General features: G+C 34.9%; 1 protein-coding gene across 3 annotated transcripts in view; it reads left to right on the top strand.

The window, feature by feature from the left end:
• CDH18 (cadherin 18) overlaps positions 1–27,948 on the top strand; it is a 743,326-nt gene that overhangs the window by 463,625 nt on the left and 251,753 nt on the right. For all 3 annotated transcript variants that reach the window (XM_057709534.1, XM_057709535.1, XM_057709536.1), the window contains one exon: positions 23,169–23,463. In XM_057709534.1, the coding sequence (XP_057565517.1) occupies positions 23,169–23,463 (295 nt within the window). The remainder of the gene's footprint in view (positions 1–23,168; positions 23,464–27,948) is intronic.

The raw sequence follows: 27,948 nt of genomic DNA on the forward strand, positions 1-27,948 counted from the left end.
GTTGTTCAAGCATCTTTGTAATTACATCCTTTATTTCTATAATCATTCTGTGTGCGGTATAATTTTTCTCTTGTCTGATTGTACATCTGCAGTTTTTGATCATTAAAAATCAGTTGTTTCTCAGCTTCATTTCTCACTTGTACTTGTCCAGATGCCTTTTCATGTATTTCATAATTTTTGTGGTTGTTATGAATATATACTTGGTTTTCATGGGTAGTATTCCTGTGGGCCCCGCTTAGTGAAACTTTCTTCTATAGAGTATGTGCATCTATTAATATCTCATCTGATAATAGGGCCCTGCCCCTGCCCCTGTCCCTGGACTGCTTCAGTTCAACTCTCTCCCTGTAACTTTGTCAGACAGCTGGTGTAGTAATTATTCCAAGCATCTTCATCTTCACAGCCTGGTTGTCATGGGAATCTACCTGTTGTTCCAGTCCAAATCCTTGACCCTTCTGGTTACTGGCTTCTCCCATTCACTGCTGCTTCTGCCCTACCTCCCAACATCTGCTGCCTCAGCCCTGAGTACCACTTTGGTGCCCAGACATTTCAAGGATGCTGAGCCCTGGCTATTGGCCTCTGAAATGTAGACATTTGTCTGCTTTAGTTTCTCATCACCTTGCTATCATCCTAAACTCGTGTCGCTTTGGAAGGATTGTTGAAGACCAGCAGTATCTCCAAGTGATTGATACCCTGGATCTTGTTGAGTAGAGAACAGGTTCCACAAAATGCTCCAGGAAATTCTTTCTTTTTCTTTTTTTTTCTTTTTAATATATGTGTGTGTGGTAGGGGTGAGTGTTTACCTGCTCTTCCCCAAAATATTGATGATTCCATGTTTTTAGAAGTATTTTGGCTCTCTTACCTGTTTTCTGGTTTTAATTACCATCTATGAGAGCCTTTAGATTTGTAGTCCACATCTTTTATTTTCTGCCCAGACCCACTTGAGTTTCTAGATAGCTCAAAACTCAGTTTTCCCCAACTATCATTATATCATATTCTCTTTTAAAACCATCACCTGCATTTTAGTGTATCCTACAATTACTTTTCACCTGTAAAAGACATAATCTTCCCAGTCTCCAAGATAGTAAACAAATTGCCACCCTTGACTCTACCTCTTCTTTCTTATGTTATAAAATCAATCCATTTCTAGATTTTGAATACAATGTCTATTTACTCTCTCTCTAATGTATCCCTGTGTTGCATCTCAAAACCTTTGTGTGTGTGTGTGTGTGTGTGTGTATGTGTGTGTGTGTGTGTAGCCTTTTAACTCGTCAGGTTTCCACAGTCTGCCCCTTCTAAATCAAATTCTATGTTGCTTTATCTCCCTAAAATTAATTTTGCCTCTGTCATTTGATCTCTCTCTATATATGCACCTCCCTTTCAAGGTCAACTCTATTGCTCAGATTTTTTTCTTTTTTCAATAAAAACTTTAAATTCCTTGACATGTCATTCAAGAACCTGAGCCCTACCAACTTCTTCAGACTTCTCCTAATCTGATCTTGTTTCGTAGGCTCTAGAACCTAAGCATGAATGCCATTCTATTTGTCTTTGAATTTGCACTTACTTTTGTTTTGCTTGGTCCGTAATATCTGTTCGAGTTAGTTTGTGCATAGTAAATGTTCAATACATAGCTGTTGACATATAAAATAGACATAAGGATTTATTTTATGTACCCTCCAATCATGTATATAGATGTGATCTATGTAAATTATATAGAACATATTATGAATATCAAAAGAAAAATATAATAGAAATATTGTACAATTCATCAGCCTTCGATTGTTCACATTTATTTAAGAGAAGACATATAATTAATGTTTAAACTTAAACAAGTTTGGTATTTAACATCCAACTATTGCAGAAGATATGAAAATGTATCTGTAATTTAGGACAGTTAGATGTTTCATGAACTGCATATGTGCATATGTAATAAAAAAATATCGTTTGGCTAAGGTTTGAGTCCAGGTTCTGAAATTAAGGGATTCAAATCTAAATTGTCTTACTTAATAGCTTTGTAACCTTGGGCAAAATTGATTAATGGCAACATGGTTAGTTTTGTTAATTAAAAAAATATGGGCCTAATAATAATATTTACCTCATCACCTCATGGAGTTACTATAAGAAAACATATGTTAATTTTTTAGTAGGATACATGACTCAGGCAGCTGAATCATTTTCCTACTGCTGCTGTAACAAATTATCACAAACTTAGTGGCGTAACAGGAATTTATTATCTCACAGTTCTGGGGGTTGCAAGTCTTAAACTCAAGGTGGCAGCATGGCTGCATTCCTTCTGGAGGCTGCAGGGGAAAATATGTTTCTTTTCAAGCTTCTAAAAGCTGCCTACTTCCCTTGGCTTGTGGCCCATTCCTAAATCTTCAAGCCGAGCAGGATAGCATCATCAAATATTTCTCTCTGTGTGTCTCTCTCACTGACTTCTGCTTCTGTCATCACATCTTTTCTTACTCTCCTGCCTCTTTCTTTCTCTTATAAGAATACTTAGTACATCGGGTACATGGGCATACTCCAGGACTATCTCCCCTTAATTTGTTCACATCAACAGAGTCTATCTTTTCATGTATCGGGCTGCCCAAAAAGTTGGCTCTATAACAGCTTACGGAGAAACCCGAATGAACTTTTTGGCCAACCCAGTAAAATGACAATAGTACATGAACATTTAGAGAGCGTAGTAACTGAAAAATAAATGTGGTTTCTATATTGTTTATAAAAGAGTGACAATAAGGTCCTATCACTCCAGAGTTGGCTCTAGATGCTAACTAATTAATTGTTGGACCATAGTTTTAAAAGAACTTGGAAGGAACATTTTAAAGGAAGATTAAATAAATAGATCCCAAGAAAGAGAATACAGATGGAAAAGAATCTGAACATTTCTTTATAGAAAGCTATAGAAAAATTATAAACTTTTACTTTTGAAGGCAGAATTTCTATTTTCAAGCTCTAAGTTTTAAGTCTGACAAGGCAATTTGAAATAATGCATTGTTCTTATGAAGTTTCTAGCTATTCTTTTTCTTACCAGGCCTAATATAATTAAGAATAATGTCTGGGTACAAGTGAAATGGGTCATGTTCAAAACATTATTAACACTGCATCTGAAATGATAGGTCATTTTACCTCACTCATTTGCCACAATAACCATTAGTAAGTTAAGGAAATTTTGAGGTAGGCTTTACAGAATTTTTGTTGTATCTCATTTTAGATTGTAAGCTCAATGGCAGGGATACTATATCAATAATTACATTTTTATATAGCAACCATTGCAGTATATTCTTGATGCTTAATAAATTTTTATAATGGTTAATAATTAAAAACAGGTACACTTACATGAAATATAATGGGCATATAATAAATGCATACTTTGAAGACATTTGAAAACTCTGTAACCATCTCCATCAAGATAATTAAAACACTGCACTCATTCACTCGACCCCTCATCCTGACAACCACTGATCTGATTTATCTAGCTATAGGTTAGTTTTATCTAGTCTATATACTTCCATACAAATGGAACAAATATATCTGCTTTTTTGCATTGGGCTCATTTTATTCAGCATACTGTTTTGAGATACAGCCTTATGCTGCACTAGTGGTTTAATTATTTCCCAAGCACTCAGTGGCTTAAAAACAACAAAGACTTATTATCTCACAGATTTTGCAAGTCAGGAATTCAGGCTTGGCTTCTCTGGGTGTCTCTGATTCACAATCTTTCATAAGGCTACGATCAAGTTGTCTTCTGGGGCTGCAGTCATCACAAGGAAAAAGTTTGCAGAAAATTCACAACCAAGTTCCCTCACATGTCTGTTAGCAGGCCTCAGGTCCATGCTGTGTAGTGACTGGAAATATCAGATTCTTGCCATGTAATCTTTTCTGTAGGGATTCTCAAGCAAGATAGCTTACTTCCCTCAGGGTTCCAAGAAGGAAAGAGAAAGCAACAGAGTTATTCATGACAAGAATGGACACGCATGACAGAAGCCAATACCTTTTTATAAATATTTTTCAAGATGACATCCCATCACTTTTATGTAATTAAGAGTTATGATGTCTTACTCGTCCTTAAGGATGGGAATTATATAAGTGTGTAAACAGCAGGAGATGGTAATTATTATGGGTAATTCCAATAGCTGCCTACCACAGTCTGCCCTCTGACATCCCAGTAACTCATGTTTTTCCTACAAAATATACCCATTTCCATCCAAGGATTCCAAAAGGATCATTGCATTATAGTGATCCAGAATTTCATCATCTAGTTCAAGTCCAGCTGTAGATGAGGCTCTTTGGGTATATGTCCTTAAGCACATATCCTCCAATACATTATAGTTCTTGATCTACCATTCTGTGAAAATCTAAAGATGCCATTGCCTGCCACACACACAATGATGGGACATGAGTAACAAAACTAATATATATTCAGAAAGGACAAAATTGGAGACACAAACGAGTCACTTGTCGGTAGCAAATTTGAAATTCTGTCGGGCAAATACTGGAAGTTTCCTTAATTAGGTCTCAAGGAGTAGGAATAATTTTCATGACACTGTACCTTCAGGATTCTCTTTTGCTCAGAATATGTCATCCTTTTGTACAAAAGTTAGAATGTGTTTGAGCTGAGTCATTTTCTTAGCTGTCCTCTTGCTATTAGAATTTTGGACATCCATCAGCTTCTTTTCCTTAAATTTTTGAAAAAATGTTCCTATTAAATTACAATGCTTCATTAAATTAAATTATGAAGTTTTGTTATAACCTTTGTTAAAATTGAAGTTATCATAAATGTGTGTGTGAGGTCTATTTTTTTGACTCTGTTCTATCCTTTTAACCTGTGTATCTATATTTACACCAATGTAGTTTTCTTGTGAGACCTAAAATCAAGTAGTGGGAATCTGCCAATTACGTTTCTCTTTTCCAAAACTACTTTGACTATTATAAGCCATTGGCAATTTCCATATATTTTTCAGAATCAGCTTGTCAATTTCTACACAAAAGCCCGTGGTGGTATTGCTTAGTATTTTGTATATGCTATAGATCAATTTTAGCAAAAAAAAATTACAATTTTGTTGGCATTTTCAGCCTATGAATATGCTAGAGTCTTTTAATTTTGCTCTAAAAAATAGCAGTAGTTTGTAGTTCTCAGCAAAGAGATCTTCACATATCTTTTTTTAAAAAAATATTCCTAAGTATTTAGGCTTTTTGATACTATCATAGATGGTATTGCTTAATGTCTTAATTTTATTTGTTGCTAGTATGTAGAAATGCATTCAGGTTTTAAATGTTGTCCTTGAATCCTCTGACTTTGCTAAAGTCACCAGAAGTGTAGTTACTTTGTGTGTTTTTGTGTATGTGTATGTGTCTATATAAATAGATTTCTTAGTATTTTACAGGGAGATGAACATATTATCTGTGAGTACAGGGAGGTTTACTTCTTTCTTTCTAATCTGTATAGTTTTTCTTGATTTTTTTTTTGTTTTTATTTTATTGTAATGTCTAAGACTTGCAATACAATTCTGAATATAAGTAGTAAAAATGCAGGTACTTACCTTCTCAATCTTAGCAGGAAAGGTATTAGGATATTTGTCTTTCATGACAAAGTCTGATGGTTAGTTTTACCTCTTTAAGTGCTTATTATGAGGTTGAGAGTTTTCTTCTATTTCTAATGTGTTGAGTATATCGTGAATGCACATTGACTTCTGTTAAATGCCTTTCATGCATTCATTGAGATAACCATATAATTAGTTTCCTTAATTGTGTTAAAGTGGTTAATTTCGTTGTTTGGTTTTTGAATGTAAAACGAACTTTTCAGTAATGTGATAGACTTCACTTGCTCATCATATGCTATTCATGTCATAAAATTCTGGATTTGATTTTCTAATTAATATGTAATGAAGAATATTCCATGTATTTTTATAAGGGGTATTGGACTCTAAAAGTTTCCTGGTTTAATATCAGAATAACATAGTTTTCATAAAATATATTTGGAAGCAGTCTCTATTTTCTGGAAGGAGCTATGTCATGTTGGTATTTTCTCTTGCCTAAATATTTAATAACATTCACTGGTGAAATTTTCTGTGGTTCAAGCAGGTGTTCTCAACTGGTGATAATTTTGCTTCACAGGTGACATTTGGGAATGTCCAGACACTGGAAGAAAATACTACTGGCACAAAGTGGGTATAGGCTAAGAATTCTAGTAAACATCCAACAACATGCAGGAAGACCTCCCTCAGTAAAGGATTATGTGGTCTATCAAAAGTGTTGAGTTTGTGAAATACTGGCTTAGAATTTTCTTTATGGCAAGGATGTAGATTATAAAAGCAATTACTTTAAAATATAATTAGCTATTTACCTTTTTTCTATTTCTTTTTTAGTCAGTTTTGATGAATTGTGTTTTTAAGAAATTTGTCCATTTCAAACAGGTTAACATTTTTGGCAGAAACTTATTATTTCTTTTTTTTTTTTACTGATATTTTAATGCTTGTGTTATCTGTCATGGGATTCTTTATATGTTCCTGATAGTGGTAAATTCTTTCTTTCTTTATTTTAAAAATTTTATGTTTTTGTCTTGCGAGGATTTTATAAATTTAAGAAATTTTTGTAATAACTAGATTTTGACTTTTAAAATAGTCTTCATTTGTCTATTTTTTTCTTTTAAAATGTCTTTTCTTAACTGTATTTTTTTTTTAGTCTACATTCGTGAAGTTTAATTCTCTCTTTTTTTCTATCATCTAGATGTAGAAATTTAAATCACTGCTTTTGGACACTTTCTATAATACAGTTGACCCTTGAATAGCATTGGTTTGAACTATATGGGTCCATTTATACATAGATTTGTTTTCAATAAGTACTTACTACAGTACTACACAATTCATGATTGGTTGAATCCGTAGATGCAGGACCAAGGATCTGGAGGGCCAACTACAGTTATCTGTGGGTTTTCAGCACCTCTAATCCCCACATCATTCAAGGGTCAACTGTATATACATTTAAGCCATACGTTTCTCTCTAAACATAGCTTAGCTATATCCCATATTTTTTGATATATTGTGTTTTCCTTCTATTTCAATTCAACAAATTGTTAATTCTCCTTTTTTTTCTTTCAGTTTTATTGAGATATAATTGATATACTGTGCTGTAAAAGTACAGCATATTGACTTGACTTACACACATCTATGAAGTGATTATCACAATAAGTTCAGTGAATACCCATCATCTCATATAGATTCAAAATTAAAGAAAAAGAAACAGATTTCCTTGTGATGAGAACTCAGGATTTACTCTCTTAACAACTTTGATATACAGTATACAACAGTGTTAATTATATTTATCATGTTGTACATTACATCTCTCACACTTATTTATCTTGTGACTGGAAGTTTGTATCTTTTGATCTCCTTTATCTGCTTCCCACTCCCCCCCCATCCACCTCTGATAACCACAAATATGATCTCTATTACTGTAAGTTTGCTTGTTTATGTTCTTAGAAATACAATTGACCTTCGACACTATGTTAATTACTAGTATACAAAATAGTGATATAATAGTTCTATATATTTCAAAATGATCACTGTAAGTCTAGTTATATGTCACTATACGACTATATTACATCATTATTGACTATATTCCCCTCACTGTACATTTTATACCTGTGCCTTATTTATTTCTCAACTGGAAGTGTATGTTTCTTTATCCCCCTCACCTCAATTTCTTTCCTCCCCCCACCACCTCCCCTCTGGCAACCACCTGTTCATTCTCTGTATCCATAACTCTGCTTTTGTTTTGTTATTTTTTTCATTTGTTTTGGTTTTTAGAATCCACATATGAGTAAAGTCATTCAGTATTTGTCCTTTTCTGTTTTGCTTATTTCATTTAGCATAATACCCTCAAGTCCATCCATGTTGCTGCAAATGACAAGATTTCATTCCTTTTTTATGGCTAATATTTCATTGTGTGTGTGTGTGTATACACCACATCTCCTTTATCCATTCATCTACTGATAGGCACATAGTTTGCTCCTACATCTTGGCTATTGTAAATAACACTGCAATGAACATACGGGTGCGTCTGTCTTTTCTAATTAGTGTTTTTGTTTTCTTCAGATAAATACCCAGGAACAGAATGGCTGGATCATGTGATAGTTTTATTTATAATTTTTTGAGGAACGTCTATAGTATTTTACATAGTGGTTGCTCCAATTTACATTGCCACCAACAATGCATGAGGTTTCCCTTCACTCCTCATCCTTTTCAACCCTTGTTATTTGTTGTCTTTTTGATAACAGCTATTCTGACAGGTGTGAGGTGATATCTCCTTGTGGTTTAGATTTGCATTTCCCTGATGATTAGCGATGGTGAGCATCTTTTCATGTGCCTGTTGGCCATCTCTATGTCTTCTTTTGAAAAATGTCTATGAAAGTCCTCTGCCCGTTTTTTAATCAGGTTTTTTTTTTTTCTTCCCTTTTTTGATGTTGAGTAGAACAAGTTCTTTTTGGATTTTGGATATTAACCCCTTACTGGATGTATAGTTTGCAAATATCTTTTCCCATTCAGTAGGGGGCCTTTTCATTTTGTTGATAGTTTCCTTCAGTGTGTAAGAGCTTTTTAGCTTGTAGTCCTGTTTATTTATTTTTGTTAAATCTTCTTTTGACTTCTTTATGGCTTCTGGTTTGTTTAGAGGTGTGTTATTTAACTCCAAATATTTGTCCTTTTCTATATGTTATTTTCATTCATTTGTATTTTTTCCCATTTTCATCACATAGCATAGTCTTTAAGTTGATATCCTTTTGAAGCTTACTGTTACTTGTATAATCAAGCATATGTTCTCTCTTGGAGAACATTTGTTATGAGCTTGACAAGAATATGTTGTTGAGCACAGTGTTTTGTAGGCAATTTGGTTAAATTGATAGCATAATCAAGGTTTTCTCTCTCCTTTATGGTTTTGTATATTTACTCTATCAATTGCTGAGAGTGAGGTGTTAAATATACCACCTTTAATTGTATTACCCTATTCCTCCTGTTAATTATGTTAATTTTTGCTTCATGAATTTTTGTGTTTTGTAATTAGGTTTATGCGTATTTTGGATTTTTATTTGCTCTTCATGAATCATGAAATGGTCTCCCTTATCTCTTGTAATATACTTCGTATTGCAGTACAATTTGTCTGATATTCATAAGCTTTGCTTTTTTTATATTTATAATTAGCCTGTATATTATTTTTCATCTTTTACTTTCAGCCTTCTTATGCATTTTCAATTAAAGTACACTAGGGCAGACAGCATGTAGCTGGATCTTATTTTTTAATTCCATCTAAGAATTTCTGCTTTTTAATTGGTATATTTAGTACATTTATGTAGTTAGTTTTTTATGGAGATATAATTCACAAAATATAACATACATCCTTTATTCTTCCTCTACCACTGAGTTCATCAATACCACTTTTTTAGATTCCATATATATGTGATAGCATACGGTATTTGTTCTTCTCTTTCTGACTTACTTTACTCTGTATGACAGACTGTAGTTCCATCCACCTCAAGCTGGAACAAAGTAAAAGAGTAGTATTGACATTTATATACTACCAAATGTAAAATAAGTAGCTAGTGGGAAGCAACTGCCTAACACAGGGAGATCAGCTAGATGGTTGCTGATGACCTCGAGGGGCGGAATAGGGAGGGTGGGAGGGTTGCTTGTGAGGGAGGTTCAAGAGGGAGAGGATATGGGGATATATGTATAAATACAGCTGATTCACTTTGTTGTACAGCAGAAACTGGCAAAACAGTGTAAAGCTATTATACTCCAATAAAGATTGAAAAAAAATAAAATATGCATCCTTTTTAAAGTGTACAATTCTTTGGCTTTTCACACATATGCAAAGGTGCACAAGCATCACAAGTCTCTAAATCCAGAATATTTGCATCACCCCAGTAAAGAAACCTTATACTTAGTAATCACTCTCCTCTTCTCTTCTGAACCCCAATCCCTGGCAACTACATTTGTTTAGAGGTTGTTTGAAATTTGTTTTCATTTCTCTTGGGTACATACCTAAAACTAGTTTTACTGGGTTATATGGTGACTATATGTGTAATGCTTTGAAGAGTTGCTAAATGTTTTTCAAAATGACAGCATCATTTTACAATTCTGTCAGCAATGTATGAGCATTCTCATTTCTCCACATCCTTGTCAACACTTGTATTTTCTATCTTCCTAAAATTTCAGCCATCCTAATGGGTGTGAGGTGTCGGCTCATTGCAGTTTTAATTTGCATTCCCTAATGATTAATGGATGCATTTTTTTTCTTACTTAATTGCCCTTGCTAGAACCTCCAGTGCAAGGCTGAATAGAAGTGTCAAGAGTGGACATTTGTCCTGCTTTTGATCTTTGGAGGAAAGCTTTCAGTCTTTCACTATTAATTATGATGTTAACTGTTGGTCTACTGAAGGTGTATCTTAACAGGGTGAGGATGTTCCCTTCTATCCCTTGTTTGTTTATTGTTTTTATTGTGAAAGGGTGTTAGAGTTTTGTCAAATGGTTTTTCATAATCCATGAGATAATCATATAATACTGGTATGTTGTATGGTATTGATTGATTTTAGTATGTTTCAAGCAACCTTGCTTTCCTGGATAAATCACGCTTAATCACAGTGTATAATCTTTTTTTTCTATATTGCTGGATTTGATTTGCTAGTATTTGTTGAGGACTGTTGGGTCCTATATTTACAAGGTAAATTGATGGTAGATTTCCCTTTTTGTGGTATTCCTAGCAGGTTTTGGTGTAAGTATAACGCTGGCCTCATACAATGAGTTGTAAATTATTTCTTGGAGAAGTTTATGAAGGAGCGATGTTAATTATTTCAGTGTTTGGTGGAAATCACTAGTGAGGCTATCTGGTCCTAGACTTTTCCTTGTGGGTTTTCACTGTGATTTCAGGATGTTGCCTTTCAAGACTACTGTGGAGCTGAGGGGAGGATGAAAATGGGGGAAACTAAAAGACCACAAAGCTAGCAGTTCACACAAAGATTCAGCTGTTTTTTCTTGCTTACATTCTCCCTCAAATGCTACAAGTCTTTGGTTAATTTTCAGAGCTCTGAAAAAGTTGATTCTTACAACTTTTTGCTAGTATTCTCATTGTTTTTATGGAGGAGAAATTTTTAGCAGTCCTTACTCCACCAATTTTGCTGAAGTCTATAGTATATTTACATTTAATATGATGATTGATAGAGTTGGTAGAAATTGGCAATATTGTCTTATCCGTTTTTGTTCTCTAACATTCCTTTCTACCTTCTCTTGGTTTATTCCATTTTTCTTGTATAATTCTGCTTAATTCTTCTATTGAAGAATTAAGCATTTTAGAATTAAGAAAGTTTAATTCTCCAAACTTCCCCCTTCACAAATGCATTGCTTTTATGATAGTGTCTACCGGAGGAAAAACACAAAATATAAGAGCTGTGAGTTTAAGTTTTGTTCAGGGTCTTACTGAGGACAGTCTTAGGAGGCAGCCTCCCAGTAACCCTTCTGAGGGGACTGCTCCGAGGAGATAGTGGAGAAGCCAGGATACATATGATTTTTGGCAGGAAGTACATGCAGTCAGCATACAGTTCAGACATAGAGTCACAGATATAGAAAATAAACTTATGGTTACCAGGAGGTAAGGGGGGGAGGGATAAATTGGAAGATTTGGATTGACACATACACACTACTATATGCAAAACAGATAAGGACCTACTGTACAGCACAGGGAACTCTACTCAATACTCTGTAATTGCCTATATGGGAAAAGAATCTAAAAAAAGAGTGGATATATGTATATGTATAACTGATTCATTTTGCTGTGCACCTGAAACTAACACAGTGTTGTAAATCAACTATACCCCAATACAATTTTTTTTTAAAAACATACATCTTGGTAAAAGATTACTGCTAATTACAAAGAACAGAGAGCTCGGGTAATATTTTAATGCTTTTCTATATATGAAAAGATGGAAGAATCTGGATTCATTAAAATTCTTCCTGAGATATACCTCAAACTTTCTAACGGGCCTGTTTTTCCAAAGCACAGAGTGTCTCATTCCTGTTTTTCATCCTAATTTCCTCTCAGGGTGCAGTGTCCATCAATGTCTGCAGTGGCTAATGACCTAATCCTTGTAGAAGTGGGTCGTGAGCCCATTCTTTGTTTTACAACACTATAATTACATTTATCTGCCCATTCCATTTTTTTTCTACTTCTGTCATACCTTTAGTCAAATTACCTTGTAAAACCCAGCTTAAAATGTTGTTAATTTTGCTTTAAACCATCAGTTTTATGTTTAAATTGATTTTTCAAAGTAGTTTTTAAAATACTTACCTCTTCATTGTCCTATTTTTAGATCTCATTCCTTCCTGTTAAGCCAAGTTTCCTCTTGGTATTATTTTAATATCTTGACTCTGTCTTCCAATTTTGTAATTTATTTATTTCCTATTTGATATACTTAATGTATTGTGAAATTATTTACCAAAATGTCAATCATATTTCATTCTTTAGTAACATTCATTGAAAAGAGGTGTGTTGGGTACTGGAGATGTGAAACTGAATGAAATGTGGCTCTTGTCCTCAATGAAAGTCAAGTAAAGTGGGGAAGCTGGGGAATTTCATTTAAAAAAAGCAATAAGTGCTGAACAACAGATAAACAAGGGGTTCTTTGGCATCACAAACACATGGCAGCTTATTTGAATGAAAAATTCAAAGGAAACTTCACAAAAGATAGGAAACTATTTATCTCTGGGCAGATATGTAGAAAATATCAAGTTTAAAGGGGATCACCTGTGGACAGTCTGGCTCTTTTAAAGCCAGATTATCTAGTGGAGTTTGGCTGAAATTTAGTGTCCATGGTGAAGTGCGAAAAGATCAAGTTGGACACACAGACAGGAGCCAGATGGAGGGACAATCCAGCTAAGGGCTGTGGCATGTTCTCAAGTGATTAATTCAGGAAATGATCAAATTCAAATTTTATAAATCACACACTGAACTGTAGGGTGAATAGAATGTGGATGGAACAGAAACAGAAAAAGATATTAGGAGTACTTAGGGGATAACAGCAAAAATCTAAGTTAGTGTGAGAGTGTGAATTAACTCAGTAGTAACTGTGATGGATAGAAGGGGGTGGGAGATTTTAAGGAGATAGAATCAGAAGAATTTAGAATGTTTGAATGAGGAGAAATGAAGAAAGAAATCAGCATTAATGCATACAATTTCATCTTGAGTCACAGGAGAGTAGGCTAGCTCTGGTTATTCAATCTGATGATATATCAACATAACAGAAGATACAGAATGAGTTCAGGCTTATAACGGAGCAACTTGGATTTTATGGTTCAGAAATTTCTGAATAACATTTCTATCCTTAGCAGGCTTAACTGAGAGGAAAATTTGTGCACAATTGCAAACCATAGAATTTTTATTTCAACATGCAGAGTTATGTGGGCTCAACTCTGTGGAGTAACTCCGTATTCCAGCCCAGAAAAAAACTAAGCATGACAGCTGGCATTGGCTTCCTCATTGATCTTCAATCCACAATTTATTCCATTAAAAAAAATTCACTCTTCATGAACACTCAACATCTGAGAGTTTTGCATTCTGTCTCTTGTGTTGAGTTAGCATACTCGTGTTCTTAAATTGGCCCTTTCCTTTAAAAAATGTTATTCAATAACATATTCAATAACCAGGATATGTTTGCTGACCTTAGAACAATTTGTTGAGTGATAAGATTAAATTCAGAATACAAATGATTAAGGAAAAAGTTTGATGAGAATTTAAAAACAAAAATCTTGAAAAACTTTCATCCTTTTATAGAAATGGAGAAATACGACTATAAATTGAGACTCGGTGTCCTTTCCTTTGGGAAAACTTCCCAGCAAGTGAAAGTTAGTTTCTACTCATGCCTCTGTCAGAACATTGACTGCTATGTGGGCCAGGTGATCTTTCTTGCTCATTGCACTGGAAAACTTGATAATAGTGGACTCTGTATGATTCATCTCAGCACACTGTTTGATACATAGTGGGGTTGCAGTCGATATTTTTCTTCCATTTAATTACATCAAATTGATTTTTGACCTAAAATAAACGCAAGGCCAGAGGGATAGCTAAATAGTTGTAGACATTGTAGAGCTTGGGTGAAGGACACATGAGATGCACAGGGATGCATATCCAAAAATTTCAAGATGAACAAGACATGCAGTCAGTAATGAGTAACCTTTAGCCAGCAACACTGGGCAACCTAATGCAGTAGCCTGAGATGTGTGGCTGAATTCAGGAGGGAATTTAGCACCCTGAGGCATGGTCATTAGAAGATCAAATTCTCAATCATCTCAGAATGAGACGCAAACAAAGACTAGAGGCTGTGCATGGAGATAACATGGTACCTGAGATTTTCTAACGATTCTTACTGTTTTGAGAAAGGGCTATAATGTATTATGACTTTTCCACACAATTGGCCTAAATAAAACCTAGAATCCTTATTTAATAACAACAACATTTATACTAAAAAGTAATGGTTGCTCATTCAATAAATTAAAACTATGAAAGATATACAAGGGAAAATTGACTAGCTCACTGCAGTGTAGCCTCTTTTTCTGCCCTCCCTCAAATGTAAAATGCCTGGATTATATTTTTCTCCGATCTTCTACATATTCATGTTAATAAATAGGAATATATTATATATGTAGTTTTATTGTTATTTATACTTTTTATCTAAACAAGATCTTATCTTGCATATTATTCCATTGTATGATTTTCTCAATGAGCAACAAATTGTGGATAGTTCTTCAGAGCTAATATATTCATATTATTATTTTAATGATAATTCATAATTTATAAAACAATCTCCCTCTAGCTGAAACTTCAGATTTTTTTGTCTCTAAAATAATCAATAATTATTATTTTTATATAGCTATCCTTATGTACAGGTGCTTAGTTTTCCTTCTCCACCCCCCAGGACATTAACATGCTTTACTGATTGCTCTTTCTCAGTATCTTTCTGGTCCCTCTGCCTTTTGAATTTTGAAACCCTATAGGTTTCAGTCATCAGTCCTCCCATTTTTTTGTCCTCCATTTATTTCATTGATAATATCATCCTGTTTCATTGCTCAAAATACCACCTTTGTCCTGATACCTACCAAGTTTATAAAGCCAACATTTGTCTTCTGAACTCTGGGCTACATGTATAAATGACTTTGCTGTATCTCTACTGGTATCTCCAGTAGAATTATCTCATTTAGCATATCTGAAGTTGAGCTCCTAATCTTGTCCTTTTAACTTCCCCTGCCTGGATCCTTTCACATCTTGATTGTCTGCAACTTCATACTTTTAGTAAAGATGGCCAAAGACCTCATATTTGTGCTTCACTTCTCCTTTCACTTATACCCCATATCATGTTTTTTAGGAAATCTTTGCTTTTTCTCTTTCTTTCATTTTTTCCAGCTTTACTGGAGTAATGGACATACGGCATTGTATAAGTTGAAGATGTACAGCATGTTGGTTTGATACAATTGTATGTTGCAAAACAATTACCACCTTATCCTTATCTAAATTCTCCATCCCATCATATAATTATCAGTTTCTATCATTCCTCAAATATTCTGTGGTGAGCACATTTGAGATCTACTCTCTTAGCATGTTTCACATATTTCATAAGTGCTTATTAGCTATAATCACTATGCCTTACATTAAATTCCCCCAGAACTTGTTCATTTTATAGCTGGAGATTTGTACTCTTTGACTAATGTCTCTTTCCCCCCACCTCTCAGCCCCTGGTAACCACCACTCTAGTCTCTGTTTCTATGAGTTCAGCTTCTTTAGATTTTACATTTAAGTGATATCATACATTTGTCCTTTGTTTAACTTATCCCACTTACCGTAATGCCCTCCAGCTCCATCCATTTTGTCACAAATGGCAGGATGTCCTTTCTCATGGCTGAGGAATATTCCATTGTATGTATATATATCACATCTTCATCCATTCATCTCTTGACAGTCGCTTAGGTTGTTTAGTATCTTAGCTACTGTGAATAACGCCGCAATGAACTTGGAACTGTTAATATTTCATCGTGATCCTGTTTTCATTTCCTTTGTATGTATACCCAGAAGGGTAATTGCTGGATCATATGGAGTACTATTTTTAATTTTTTGAGGAACCTCCATAGTGTTCTCCATAGTAACTGTAACAATTTACATTCCCACCAATAGTGCAAAAGTGCTTCTTTTTCTCCACATTCTCACCAATACTTTTCTCTCTTTTTTTTTTTTAATTATTTTTTGGGGGGTACACCAGGTTCAATCATCTGTTTTTATACACATATCCCCGTATTCCCTCCCTTCCTTGACTCCCCCCACCTCGAGTCCCCCCCACCCTCCCCGCCCCAGTCCTCTAAGGCATCTTCCATCCTCGAGTTGGACTCCCTTTGTTATACAACAACTTCCCACTGACTATTTTACAGTTGGTAGTATATATATGTCTGTGCTACTCTCTCGCTTCGTCTCAGTTTCCCCTTCACCCTCCGCCCCCTCCCATACCTCGAGTTCTCCAGAGTTTTCTCTTTTTAATGATAGCTGTTCTAACATGTGTGAGGTGATGTTTCACTGTAGTTTTGATTTTCATTTCCCTGCTGATTAGTGACGTTGAGCACCTTTTCATGTACCTATTGGCCATGTGTATGTCTTCTCTGGAAAAATATCTGTTCAGTTCCTCTGTCCATTTTTGAATTGGCTTGTTTGCTTTTTTGCTATTACATTGTATTGGTGCTTCATATATTTTGGATATTAACCCCTTACCAAAGATATGATTTGCAAATACTTCCTCCTGTTCCCTAGGTTGCCTCTTCATTTTGTTGATGATTTTGTTTTCTATGCAGAAGTTTTTCAGTTTGATGTAGCCCCAACACTTGTTTTGGTGTTTGCTTCACTTTCAAAATATATTCATGATTACACCATTTCCTGCCACCTTCGCTATTCCCCGTGGTCCGTGCCATTGTCATCTGTCATCTTGTTACTGCAGTAGCATTTGGTGAGTGCCTCTTGCTTTCACTTTTGTTCCTCTATTTGCTGCTCTCAGTAATGAAGCCAGCAGGATCCTTTTGAGACATAAATTGATTATGGTACTCTGCTGTCATTATCATCTGGTGTCTCCTCATATCATGCAATGGTCCTTCATGATCTCACTTCCAGTGAATTCTCTGACATCTTCTCCACTGCCCTCCTCTTTGCCTGTGCTGCCCTGGTCACAATGGCCTCCTCCTGGTTTCTGGAACCTTCCGGTAATATTCCTAACTTGATCCTTTTGCTTTTTGTTGGCCCTGCCTGGAATACTCTTCCCTGAAGCATGCATTTGGCTGTTTGACTATCTCCCTCACCTTCTTCCAGAATTTGCTAAAATGTCATGTTTTTAATATGCCTTTTCTGACTCCTGTGTTAGTTTCTCATTGCTGCTATAACACATTACCACCAAATTAGTGGCTTAAACAACACTTTTTTTTTTCCCCCTAACAGTGCTATAGGTCAACATAATTCTCATGGGGCTAAAATTAAGCTGTAGGCAGGGTTTCATTCCTTCTGTAGGCTCTGGGGAAGAATCCATTTTCTTGGCTTTTCCACTTCTAAAGACGTCTCTTGGGACTTGCACAAAGTCTCTTACACTTCAGACCCAGCAACTAGGCACTGGATCCTTCTCACACTTCCGTTTTTCTCTGCCTCACCCAGCTGCGATGGATTCCTCCCTTTTAAGGACCCACATATTCAGTCCCATCTAGAGAAACCGAGGTAATTTCCTCATCTCAAAAGACCTCAACTTCAGTCCTGTCTTTTTCTCATGTGAAGCAACATGTTCACACACTCCCAGAATAAAGACATAGACACCTTTGATGGACAAGTATTCTACCTACCATATTCCTTTATTAATATCACACCTTCTATGTACCACCTGACCACTTCTTATATTACTTCTTTCTCTGTCTTTCTTTTTTAAGTGTGGGTCTTGCATATTGTATATTGTGATGTTTTCTGCTTACTGTCTGCTTTTCCCCAGTGAAATGAATGTAGGTGCTACCCGGGCAGAGATCTCTGCCTGCATGTTCAGTGATGGATTTAAGTACCAAGTACTATCACTGGCACATGGTAGATGTTCCAAAAAATGTTTGTTGGATGAATAAACTCCTAAAAGTGATTGATAGCTCAAATGATAATTTTGCATTTTTATTGTCAGATGAATTGTGCAAAGGACTGAAGTCACTCACACTTCCAGTATGTTTCTTCTTCCTTTCTTCTACATGCAATTACTGATTTCTTACCTGGGAAAAGAGGCTAAAATGAACAGTGATGGCCAAAATGGGGATAAAATGACAGCACACTTGAGTATGTGGGCAATGGTTTGGGTCAGTATTTTTATGGAATTCTAATAATGTTTAGTATACTCTGAGGTTTTTTTTGTTTTTTTTTTCCTTTAAAGCCAGCTGCCAGAGCCACCTCTTTCCCAACTAGATCTTGATTGGGAGATAAAAGAAGATATTAAGTCTGATAGGGAATAGGTACTCCTGTGCCTTATGTATCTTATTTCAATTCTAATCAGTTGGTCACTTTTTGAAGCTTTCCGGCGATTAATAGTAAAATTCTCAACCACTAAATGCCTCCTGCAGTGCCCAAATTTTTGGCACACCTGAATGGGGTTGTCTGAAGTAGAGCTGAATGGTATGGGTTTGTGACAACTTCAAACTTCAGAGATATTTTGTAGTTTTTCATCTTGTGTGTTAATACCCCTAATCTGGGATTCCGGGGGTTATAATAGTTAAACATGTGTTCCTTCTTACTCCTTTTTTCCTCCTCCTTTTCATTCACTAACTTCCTTTTCTAAGGATACCAATAAAGAAGTTAAAAGCTAGACACTAAAATTCAACATGAGACCTTTGCATGTTTGCAAAGACCTTGGATGTTTCTAGGGAAACAAATGCAAACCTTATTTTCTTACCCTCATCTAATTTCCTAACCTTTTAATTGATTAATATGAGCTTTGTGATTGAACACAATGCTTTACTAATACTGTTTTTAACATAACTTTTTACATATTAATGCATAGTTACAACTGATGTTTATCTATTCCTTTTTTTTTTGCATGAAAAGACTGATGTGTTAATTACCCATAGGCTGCTATTATTTGATATTTTTTCTTCACATCAATTACTTATTGAGTTCAATTGAATTTTGTTTTATTTGCTTATAGTTTAAAATATAACCCATTGTGGAACTAGAGATGCATAATAATTTTAATGACGTCTTTCCTGTGGTCCTCAATAGTTCTTACGTTGCATCACTTGTATTTTATGTGTTGGAGAAAATTATTATAATGAAATCACTATGTAGTATTTCTGACTCTATTTCTGGTTTCTACTGGAATATTGTAAATACAAGTTTCCTATTTATAAAAAATGTATAAATTATGTAGTCTAAAATATCACAATTTTATGTCAGTGACCTATCTTTATAACATAGCTTGAAGTCCTAACTGAAAGCAAGTTTCAGAATTAATTGCTGTGACACCATCTTCTTAACTTTTTACAGTTATTCTTCCCCAGAGGATAGTATATTATCTCAGTGAGGAATTCTGCATTAGAATGAAAGCTCTAAAGTTTTAGGTTCTGATCCTAATGTCCAGGGTGAATGAATAGTTTTTTTGGGGGGACTCATGTGAGTCACATTAGCTTGCTAAGTGCTATAGGTTACTCCTTAACACTAAGCAAGAGACAGTTTATTAAGGTAACAGCCAGAGAAGTGTTCATTTTGCTTCACTTGGGTGACTATGTTTTCTTTTCTTTCTTCATTCTCCTCCCCTTGTCTGTTCTTTGAAGAACAGTTAATTAACCCTACATTATTATGTGATCAGATACACAAGAATTTTTTATTCTTGCTTTAGGACAGTATAGTAGCTCTCCTTTACCATAAAAATATCACTCACTATGCAAAAATCTCATGACTGTAAAAGTATATTCCCACAACTGTGGAACATGATAAGACCCCGCTACTGCTATTCTCTTTGTAGTATTTCTGAACCATATATGACTACAATCAACTTTATTTTCCAAACATTTTTATATGTTTTAATGTAAAAAGGATATAATATAATAGCTGGCTAAACTTAAAATATAATATTTTACTGGTTACTCAATCAGTATCATGTTTATATCCAGAGCATCCCTACTTTACATACTCTACTCCCAGGCCCTTTCATTTGATGTCTCATTGCTACCCACATTTCTATTCTGATTATCTATATAACCTGATTATCTGTACCTAAGAGCTTTTTCTCCATATCTAAGATTTCTCCCTCTACACCTACTGCTGCTCATCCATTTCATTCATTCATTCATTCACTCACTCACTCATTCATCACTGTTTGCCTTATAAGACCTTCGACAAAACATGTGCTCTTCCAGAATCTTAAAACCCACTTATTAAGCCAAACAAGACAACATAGCCAGCGTTTCTCCCAGGCTCTACCTCTGTTGCAGAGCGTATGTTGTAAATAGAACTGAATATTTGAGAACAGGTCCGAGAGAAAAGAGGTAATCCTGAGGGTGAGTCACAAATGGTTTTCATCATAATCCATAAACTATTAATCAATTGACCTACTACTGCTGTGATGGGTTTCCGTTAGTGTCACATGGAAACTATTCATTTCAAGATTCCACCAGGCCAGATGAGAAATTTTAAAAATCCATTGAATGAAGTGATCATCTAAGTTAGTAAGACACTCAAGCTAAGTACTAGCAACAACTTATGTAAACCAAATACACTGTAATAGTATTTCTATGTAACTTTGACTATGTTGTTCAACAATGTAAATACTGCTGAATTGCAATTCACTGATTGTATTGCACATGTATTTTCTACTTAGAGGTAACTTCTGAAACATTTATGCTAAGTGATATGTTAATTCTCAAAACTTTATAAATGTGGAGTCAGATTCAAGTTTTAAAATCTAAAGCCACAAAGCTACTGGCATTTATCTTTTATTTGAATTATTTATCATAATCTGTATAAAGCACAGAGCATATAATTTTTTAACAGATGCTTTATATTAACAACTTAACTACTTCTTTTACATACTTCTGTTGCTGGTCTACATCCATATGCCTATTTAAAAAATATATATAGTTAACTGTTTGTAATGTGAACCTTTAATCCAAACTAAATGATTTCAAATTAACCTCACTAAAAATATAAAAGGGTATGTGAATATATCCTGAAGAAAAGAGTCAATTGTCACCGTTATATCTTTCAAAAATTAGTTGTTACAAGGCTTAACCCTTTCCCTCAAGTGTTTTTAATTAATTATATTTATAATATATAGATTTATAATTTATACACAGCATAGCAATAGCTATTAAAACAAACCCACCTTTTGTTAATTTTGTGACATGGGAGTTCCAAAAAAGGTTTTAGAAACATTTGTTCAATGAATTTTTGCTTTTCTTTGCTGTGCTTTGGTCATGGATAGATGCAAAGTTGGAAAATATGAAACAGACTGCTCTGTCGATATTTTGTGGACATGTGCTGCATAAATGATAAATCTTTTCTTGTAAGTGCTAAAATGATATGTCAAGAGACATAAATAAATGAATAAATTCATTTTCATACATACATACAACTGTCTCTATGCAACCCATTCTACTGCTTCTTTTAGTAGTTAATTTACTAATGAAGTGTGAATCTTTGAAAGCTGTGCTCTTCATATTTTGCTAATGTATTTTTACTCCTTTTTAGAAAAACTCCAAAAAAGCAATTTTGAAATGATTTAATTTGTTGAATCTAGCTGAGTGACTCCCATCAGCATTTTGTCCCTGATTATGTCTTATGTGTTTTCAAGAAATAAGTAAAATTTTTCATGATAGTAATTTTTCCTATTACTTATGTTTCAGATGCCTTCATTTTCCCATAAAAATAGTCCTTTCCTTACATTGCCTTTTTCCATATTTTATCTTTTAAAAAATGTCCTCTAAGAGTTCAGAGACTAACATAAACCTTGAAAATTCTCACTTTACTATAGCTAGAAACCAAAATGCTTTGTGAACAAGGTTATATATTTTCAGTGTTTCCAGTGTGAGAAATGTGCAAAAGGTGAGTAGTTGAGGTTATGCGACTGAAAGGGTTTCATATGAAGAATAACTGTTCAGATCTCTTGGGAGAAACAATTCTTCAAGTATGTGATTGCAATTTATGAAAATATTGTGGTTGTTCTTAGCTAGAAATATAGCAGTGGTATTCATGGAAATATTTAACTGTGATTTTATATAAGTTATAGCAATATATTAAGGGTGAACTATATGCAGTTTAAAAGCACTTATTAATATTTAAATGATAAAAATAAGTTTATAATTGTCCTAATGTTATTTATCTTTCTTATTGAAGACCTCTGCTGAAGTATTACTCTTCTAATATCTATTCAAAGAATATTCAGTCAATTTAATAAGTGAGAATTTTTGGTGTATCTTAATTAATTAAAAATTAGAGCCTACTTCTTGATTAAATCTATTACTGCTATTTAAATTTTGAGTTAAAATTTTGTAAATTTTCATGAAAGAAAATATTCTGCCACAAGTTTTTTTTTAATTCTAAATGTAAACAATTAACCTAGAAAATATTTATTTTTCCAAATTATAAAATTAATGCTTCTGTGACAAAGAAGTGGAAATTTTAATAAATAATATGAATCTCAATTTGTCCTACAATATCTTGTTTTTAATTTTAATATTGAAATAGAACAACCAGCAATCAATTAGAAAAAAATTCCTACAAGTATGGATGGCAACAGTGATTTACTGGTAGTTTCTTTTTCCAATTCTATTCTGGGTAGATAGTAAAGTGTGATTTAGTAGAATGATAGCAAGGGTCATTGTTTTTCTTTGAATAAGTATTGCTTATTAATTTTTCTTAGATCAATAATTGGATCTCATAGACAAATCCTAATAAATTACCCATCTTAATACCAAGTGGAGAAAAACTTCAGACTAACAGATGATTGTAGTAACACATGGGACACTGTGGAGAGAAGAAAAATCATCATCAAACTAAGTATTGAATTGTAGATAGGCGGTTTTCAGAGAACACCATCTGAGGTTGGAATCTAATTTCATGTTAAATTATTCCATCTTTATTTACAGCTGCACTCCAATTCTGACAAAGGTGATGGGTCTGTCAAGTACATCCTTACTGGAGAAGGTGCTGGGACTATATTTATCATTGATGACACCACGGGTGACATCCACTCCACAAAAAGCTTAGACAGAGAGCAGAAGACTCACTATGTGCTCCATGCCCAGGCTATTGACAGACGAACAAACAAACCCCTTGAACCTGAATCCGAGTTTATCATCAAAGTGCAAGATATCAATGACAATGCTCCAAAGTTCACAGATGGACCATACATCGTAACTGTGCCTGAAATGTCAGATATGGGTAAGAGAAATTATTTTTATATTTTGGCAGTGAATATATTTTTGATGATCCAAAAATCATCTTTTGAAGACCAGTTTTTAAAAATTTTAGGTGGGTTTAAGAAATTTGAAGAGGTTCCAAAATATGTTAATAATTTCCTAAGGCCTAAAGTGTTAAAGAATATTTGGCCTAGCTACTCCAATGTTTATTAAAACAAATTTCTGAACTTGTGAGTGTAAGTAACAGCTTGATCTCAAAGACAAACAACCATACATGAGAAAATGCTGGCAATTTTTACTTAATTGGTGTAGTTGTTTGACCATACCAACACATTCAGTGACAATTTGTATAGATACAGATAATACAATGTTGGAAATCTATTGCTATGTCTTTTATGCTTGCAGGTTATGATGAGATTATAATAGTATTAATGCTATAAGCAATAGCTACATTAATCAATAAACTTTGCAGATACTCCTGAGCATTTACATCCCTTATTTAATTTAAAATATATGACAATTCTGTGAAGTATTTTGAATACCACTTTAAAGGTGTGCAAAGTGATATACAATATGCAAGCAACTTTCCCAAATTCTTTCCCAAATTGCTAGAAGAAATTGACTCCAGGCTTTCCTGACTGCAGAGCCTACACTGCATTTCATAAATCGTAATTGAGGCCTCCAGTCTTTTGATGATCTGGGGCTTTCACATCAGTCAGATGTCCATGGTCTAGCTATTTTATTTTATTTTTATCTTAGATGATGAATTTTCTAAACATAATTAAAGTTCAGCTATGATAATATTTTTGTTAGCTCTGTGAGGCTCTGAGTTTGAATTTAGAACATATATTTTGAGTAAAGGTTTTATATATTTACATTTACTGTATATGTATGAGTATTACATTAGGTATTATAGTCACTAATTAAATCACTCTGTGTAACATATGTATATATATATATTTTTTCTTTTAATTTGGAAAATGTTTCCAGTTTCATTGAGATGTAATTGACATACAGCTCTGTATGAGTTAAAGATGAACAGCTTGATGGCTTAACTTACATATACTGTAAAATAATTACCACAGTATGTTTTGTTAACATCCTTTGTCTCATATACATAAGGTTTTTTAATGGAAGATTGCAGTTTTTTGTTTTTTTTTTTTCCAAATCCAGTCCATTTTAGTTCTCCTGAGATAGGCAGATAGCTCCTGAAGCTGTTGGGGAAGCACGTTAGAAAGAAACACTAAGTTCTCCTTCTTAACCAGAATCTCAGGGGAGAAAACAACTGTCCAACTGGCTCCCCAGGGACCAGAGCAGAACACAGGGTCCAATCTCAGAGAGCCTGTGGAAAGGCCCAGAAAATACTCAGGCTCATTGGTCTCTTAGGAAAGCTGAGAGGCTCCACACCATTATCCCTGGCAGGTGAGAGTTTGTGTGAAAACTCGAGAACAGACTTACTCCTAGAACCTTGTCAAGGGACTGACAGCCCATCTGCCAATCCTCTTCTCTTATAAAAGCAAAGAGCTCTATGACTCCACCACTTGTGAGCATGCCACTGGACAGGTAAGGCCAGGGGCCAAGTAAGAACCCCAGGGAGTACAAAGGAAATGACCATCACCGTGGGGGGCAAAGCACCAGGGAGAGAAAAACAGGCACAAGAGTCATTACCAAGGAAGAGTATTGAATGGTGGATAATTAGAGCACTAGTGTTTTGAGGACACTGCAGAGAGATTTCTGTAACTCAAAGCCATGTTTTCTACGAATAAGTAAACAACAAAAAATTCAATATATGCATTGAGGCATGAAGGGTCACTGATAAGATCCAAATTATTGTCCTGGGACTTAAGAACATCCCAGCCTGGAAGAAGGAGCCAAAAATCGAGAGCAAAAATACAGAATATGTTCATTAGACCTAGCATGTGAATAACATATGTTCTTGAGAAACAGCAGATGAAGGAGGGGAACAATAATATTTTTTCCTGGAGGTGAAGAATATACAGAATTTACAAGTTTAATAGACTTTCTGAGTTCCAGGAAAGGGTAATACAGTAAGAATCAAGCTTAGGTGAATCCTAGCAAATTTCCTAAAGCCTAAGGATAAAGAGAAAATTTTTACAAACTTTCAGATTTTTAAAAATTACCTACTAGGAAAAAATATTTTCACATCCTATTTATCACTTGAAATATTGGAATGCAGTTAACAGTTGAACAGCATTGTCAGCCTACAGAGAAAAGACTGAAACCCCAAATCCTTCAGTCAAAACATGATTCATCTGTTAGCATGAAAGAAATATGTGGAGAAGAATCCAGAAAGTATGTCATCCTCCTACCTTATCTAGAAAAATACTTAGAAAAATAATTGACATTGAAAATATTGGGTTGGCCAAAAAAGTTTTTTTGGGTTTTCCCATAAGATCCTATGTAAAACCCAAATGAACTTTTTGGCCAATCCAATAGTTGACATGAATCAGAACAGAGATCAAAAAGCCAAGGAGAATGACAAGGGGAGAAAACGAGTTATCAGGTACATTACTAATAAGAAAAAAAATATCAAATTGTACACTTTAAATATATGCAGTTTATTGTACGGCAATTGTATCTCAATAAAAGTTCTTAAAGAAAAAAAGTTAAAAAAAATAAAATAAAAGTAATACAAAAAAAAGTTATCAGAAATGTACCCTTGAAATATATACGTGTATGTGTGTGTGAACCCAGTTAAGTGGGCACATGTGAGTGTGTTAAAGAATGCTGGCCATGTGGGAATCATGAAGCCTAAAGGAAACATTGCAGCAAAGGCTGGGTGACTTAGGAGCAAGCCAAGACATGTCAGTCCTCATCTAGTACTTGGAGAGGAGGGTAGAAATGGGAAATACTAGTACAGCTGACCCTTCAATGACACGGGTGTGAACTACCCAGGTCCACCTATTGGAACCTCCTACATGAAGGTCCAACTGTAATAAGTTGTGCGTGGATTTTTGACTGCACAGGGGGTTAGTACCCCTAACCCCCAAGTTGTTCAAGGGTCGACTGTATTCTTAAGTTCCTTTATGGAGACAAGTATGGTTGAAGGAGAAATATTTAATGCCTGAAAGTAGTAGAGAAAAAGGACAAAGCAGAGGAGGCTTTCAGTCTCTCTTGTACCACGGTTCCAGGCATGATGTCTGTTGAAAGAGTATGGCAAGCTTTAGGCTGAATCTTGGAAATCATATTGTGTGTGTTTGAACTTGCAGAAAAACAAATACATAAAAATCATCACAATAGCATCTAATGCAGATTGTAATATGAACATATGGGAGGTGATATGAAAGTTAGTGGAGTGAGAAACTCACTTTACGTTGCGGGCTTAAGAATGAGTGATATTTGCACTGCCTCTAATTTTAGAAATAAAACAAACAACAACAAAAAACTAGTAACATGGTACAGGAGGGACCGGCAAACCATGAGAGTGGGGATAAATCCAGCCTGCTGTCTGTTTCTGTAAACAAAGTTTTACCAGAACAAAGCCATACCCATTCATTTCAATATTGCCTGTGGTAGTCTGAGCTCTGCAGTAGCAGAGTCAAGAAGTTGCAGCCAACTCTATGGCTCACAAAGCCTAAAATATTTATTATGTTGCCTTTTACAGACAAAGTTTGCCAACCTCTATTGTCAGGAGGGATTTTAGGGAATGACCCTGGAGGCAGGGGGAACAATTAGAGGATATTGTTCCCCTCTAATACTCTTGACAGACAGACATCTGCTGATCCAGGCAGTTATTGTTCTGACAGCCTTGGTGACTGTACACACATACCCCAAAACATGGCATTTGGCACAAACAATAGGATTGTGCTTCTTCTTCCCTTTAGGGAAATGCTGTTACATATCTAATATTCAGCCTCCCATCCCTATTACTAAGAGAACTCAGTTTTGATCAGGGTGACACTGTGCAGAATTAAATATTCATCTCCTACCCTTCCTTTTCATCTAAGAATGACCATGTAATGTAATTCTAGTTGGTAGGATGTTAAGTGGGGGCCAGTAGGTGGAACTTTCAGGAAAGATATAGGTTTCCTGCCAAAAAGTCACACCTGGCATGCATATTTCACCCATCACCATTTTCCTTTCTTGTTGCCTAAAGCAGATGTGGTATAGAAATGCAGCAGCCACTTGCAGCCATAAAGAGGAAAGCGTGTTGCTTAGTGAGATGGAGCAGAAAAATAAAAGGGCCCGGAAGAATTATCCATCACAGAACTGATGCTCCAGCTCTGGCTTGCGAATCCCAAGAGCTTTCTTAAGAAAGTAAACCTCGTCTTTTTAGGCTATTGAGTTGGATTTCAGATACATGCAGCTGCACTGAATCTGAATTGATACTTGGACAAATTCTAGGTTTTAACATGAACCCAATAACGAAAGAAGTGAACCTAATTCTGAATCCAAAGGAATGGTGAGAAAGGTTTTAGCATCAGAAAAGAAACAGTGATGTCAATTTCCATTAAGTGGCTTGATTTGGAAGTGATACAGAAAATCA

The sequence above is a fragment of the Hippopotamus amphibius genome, chromosome 15, assembly GCF_030028045.1.
Source record: "Hippopotamus amphibius kiboko isolate mHipAmp2 chromosome 15, mHipAmp2.hap2, whole genome shotgun sequence".
Lineage (NCBI taxonomy): Eukaryota > Metazoa > Chordata > Mammalia > Artiodactyla > Hippopotamidae > Hippopotamus > Hippopotamus amphibius.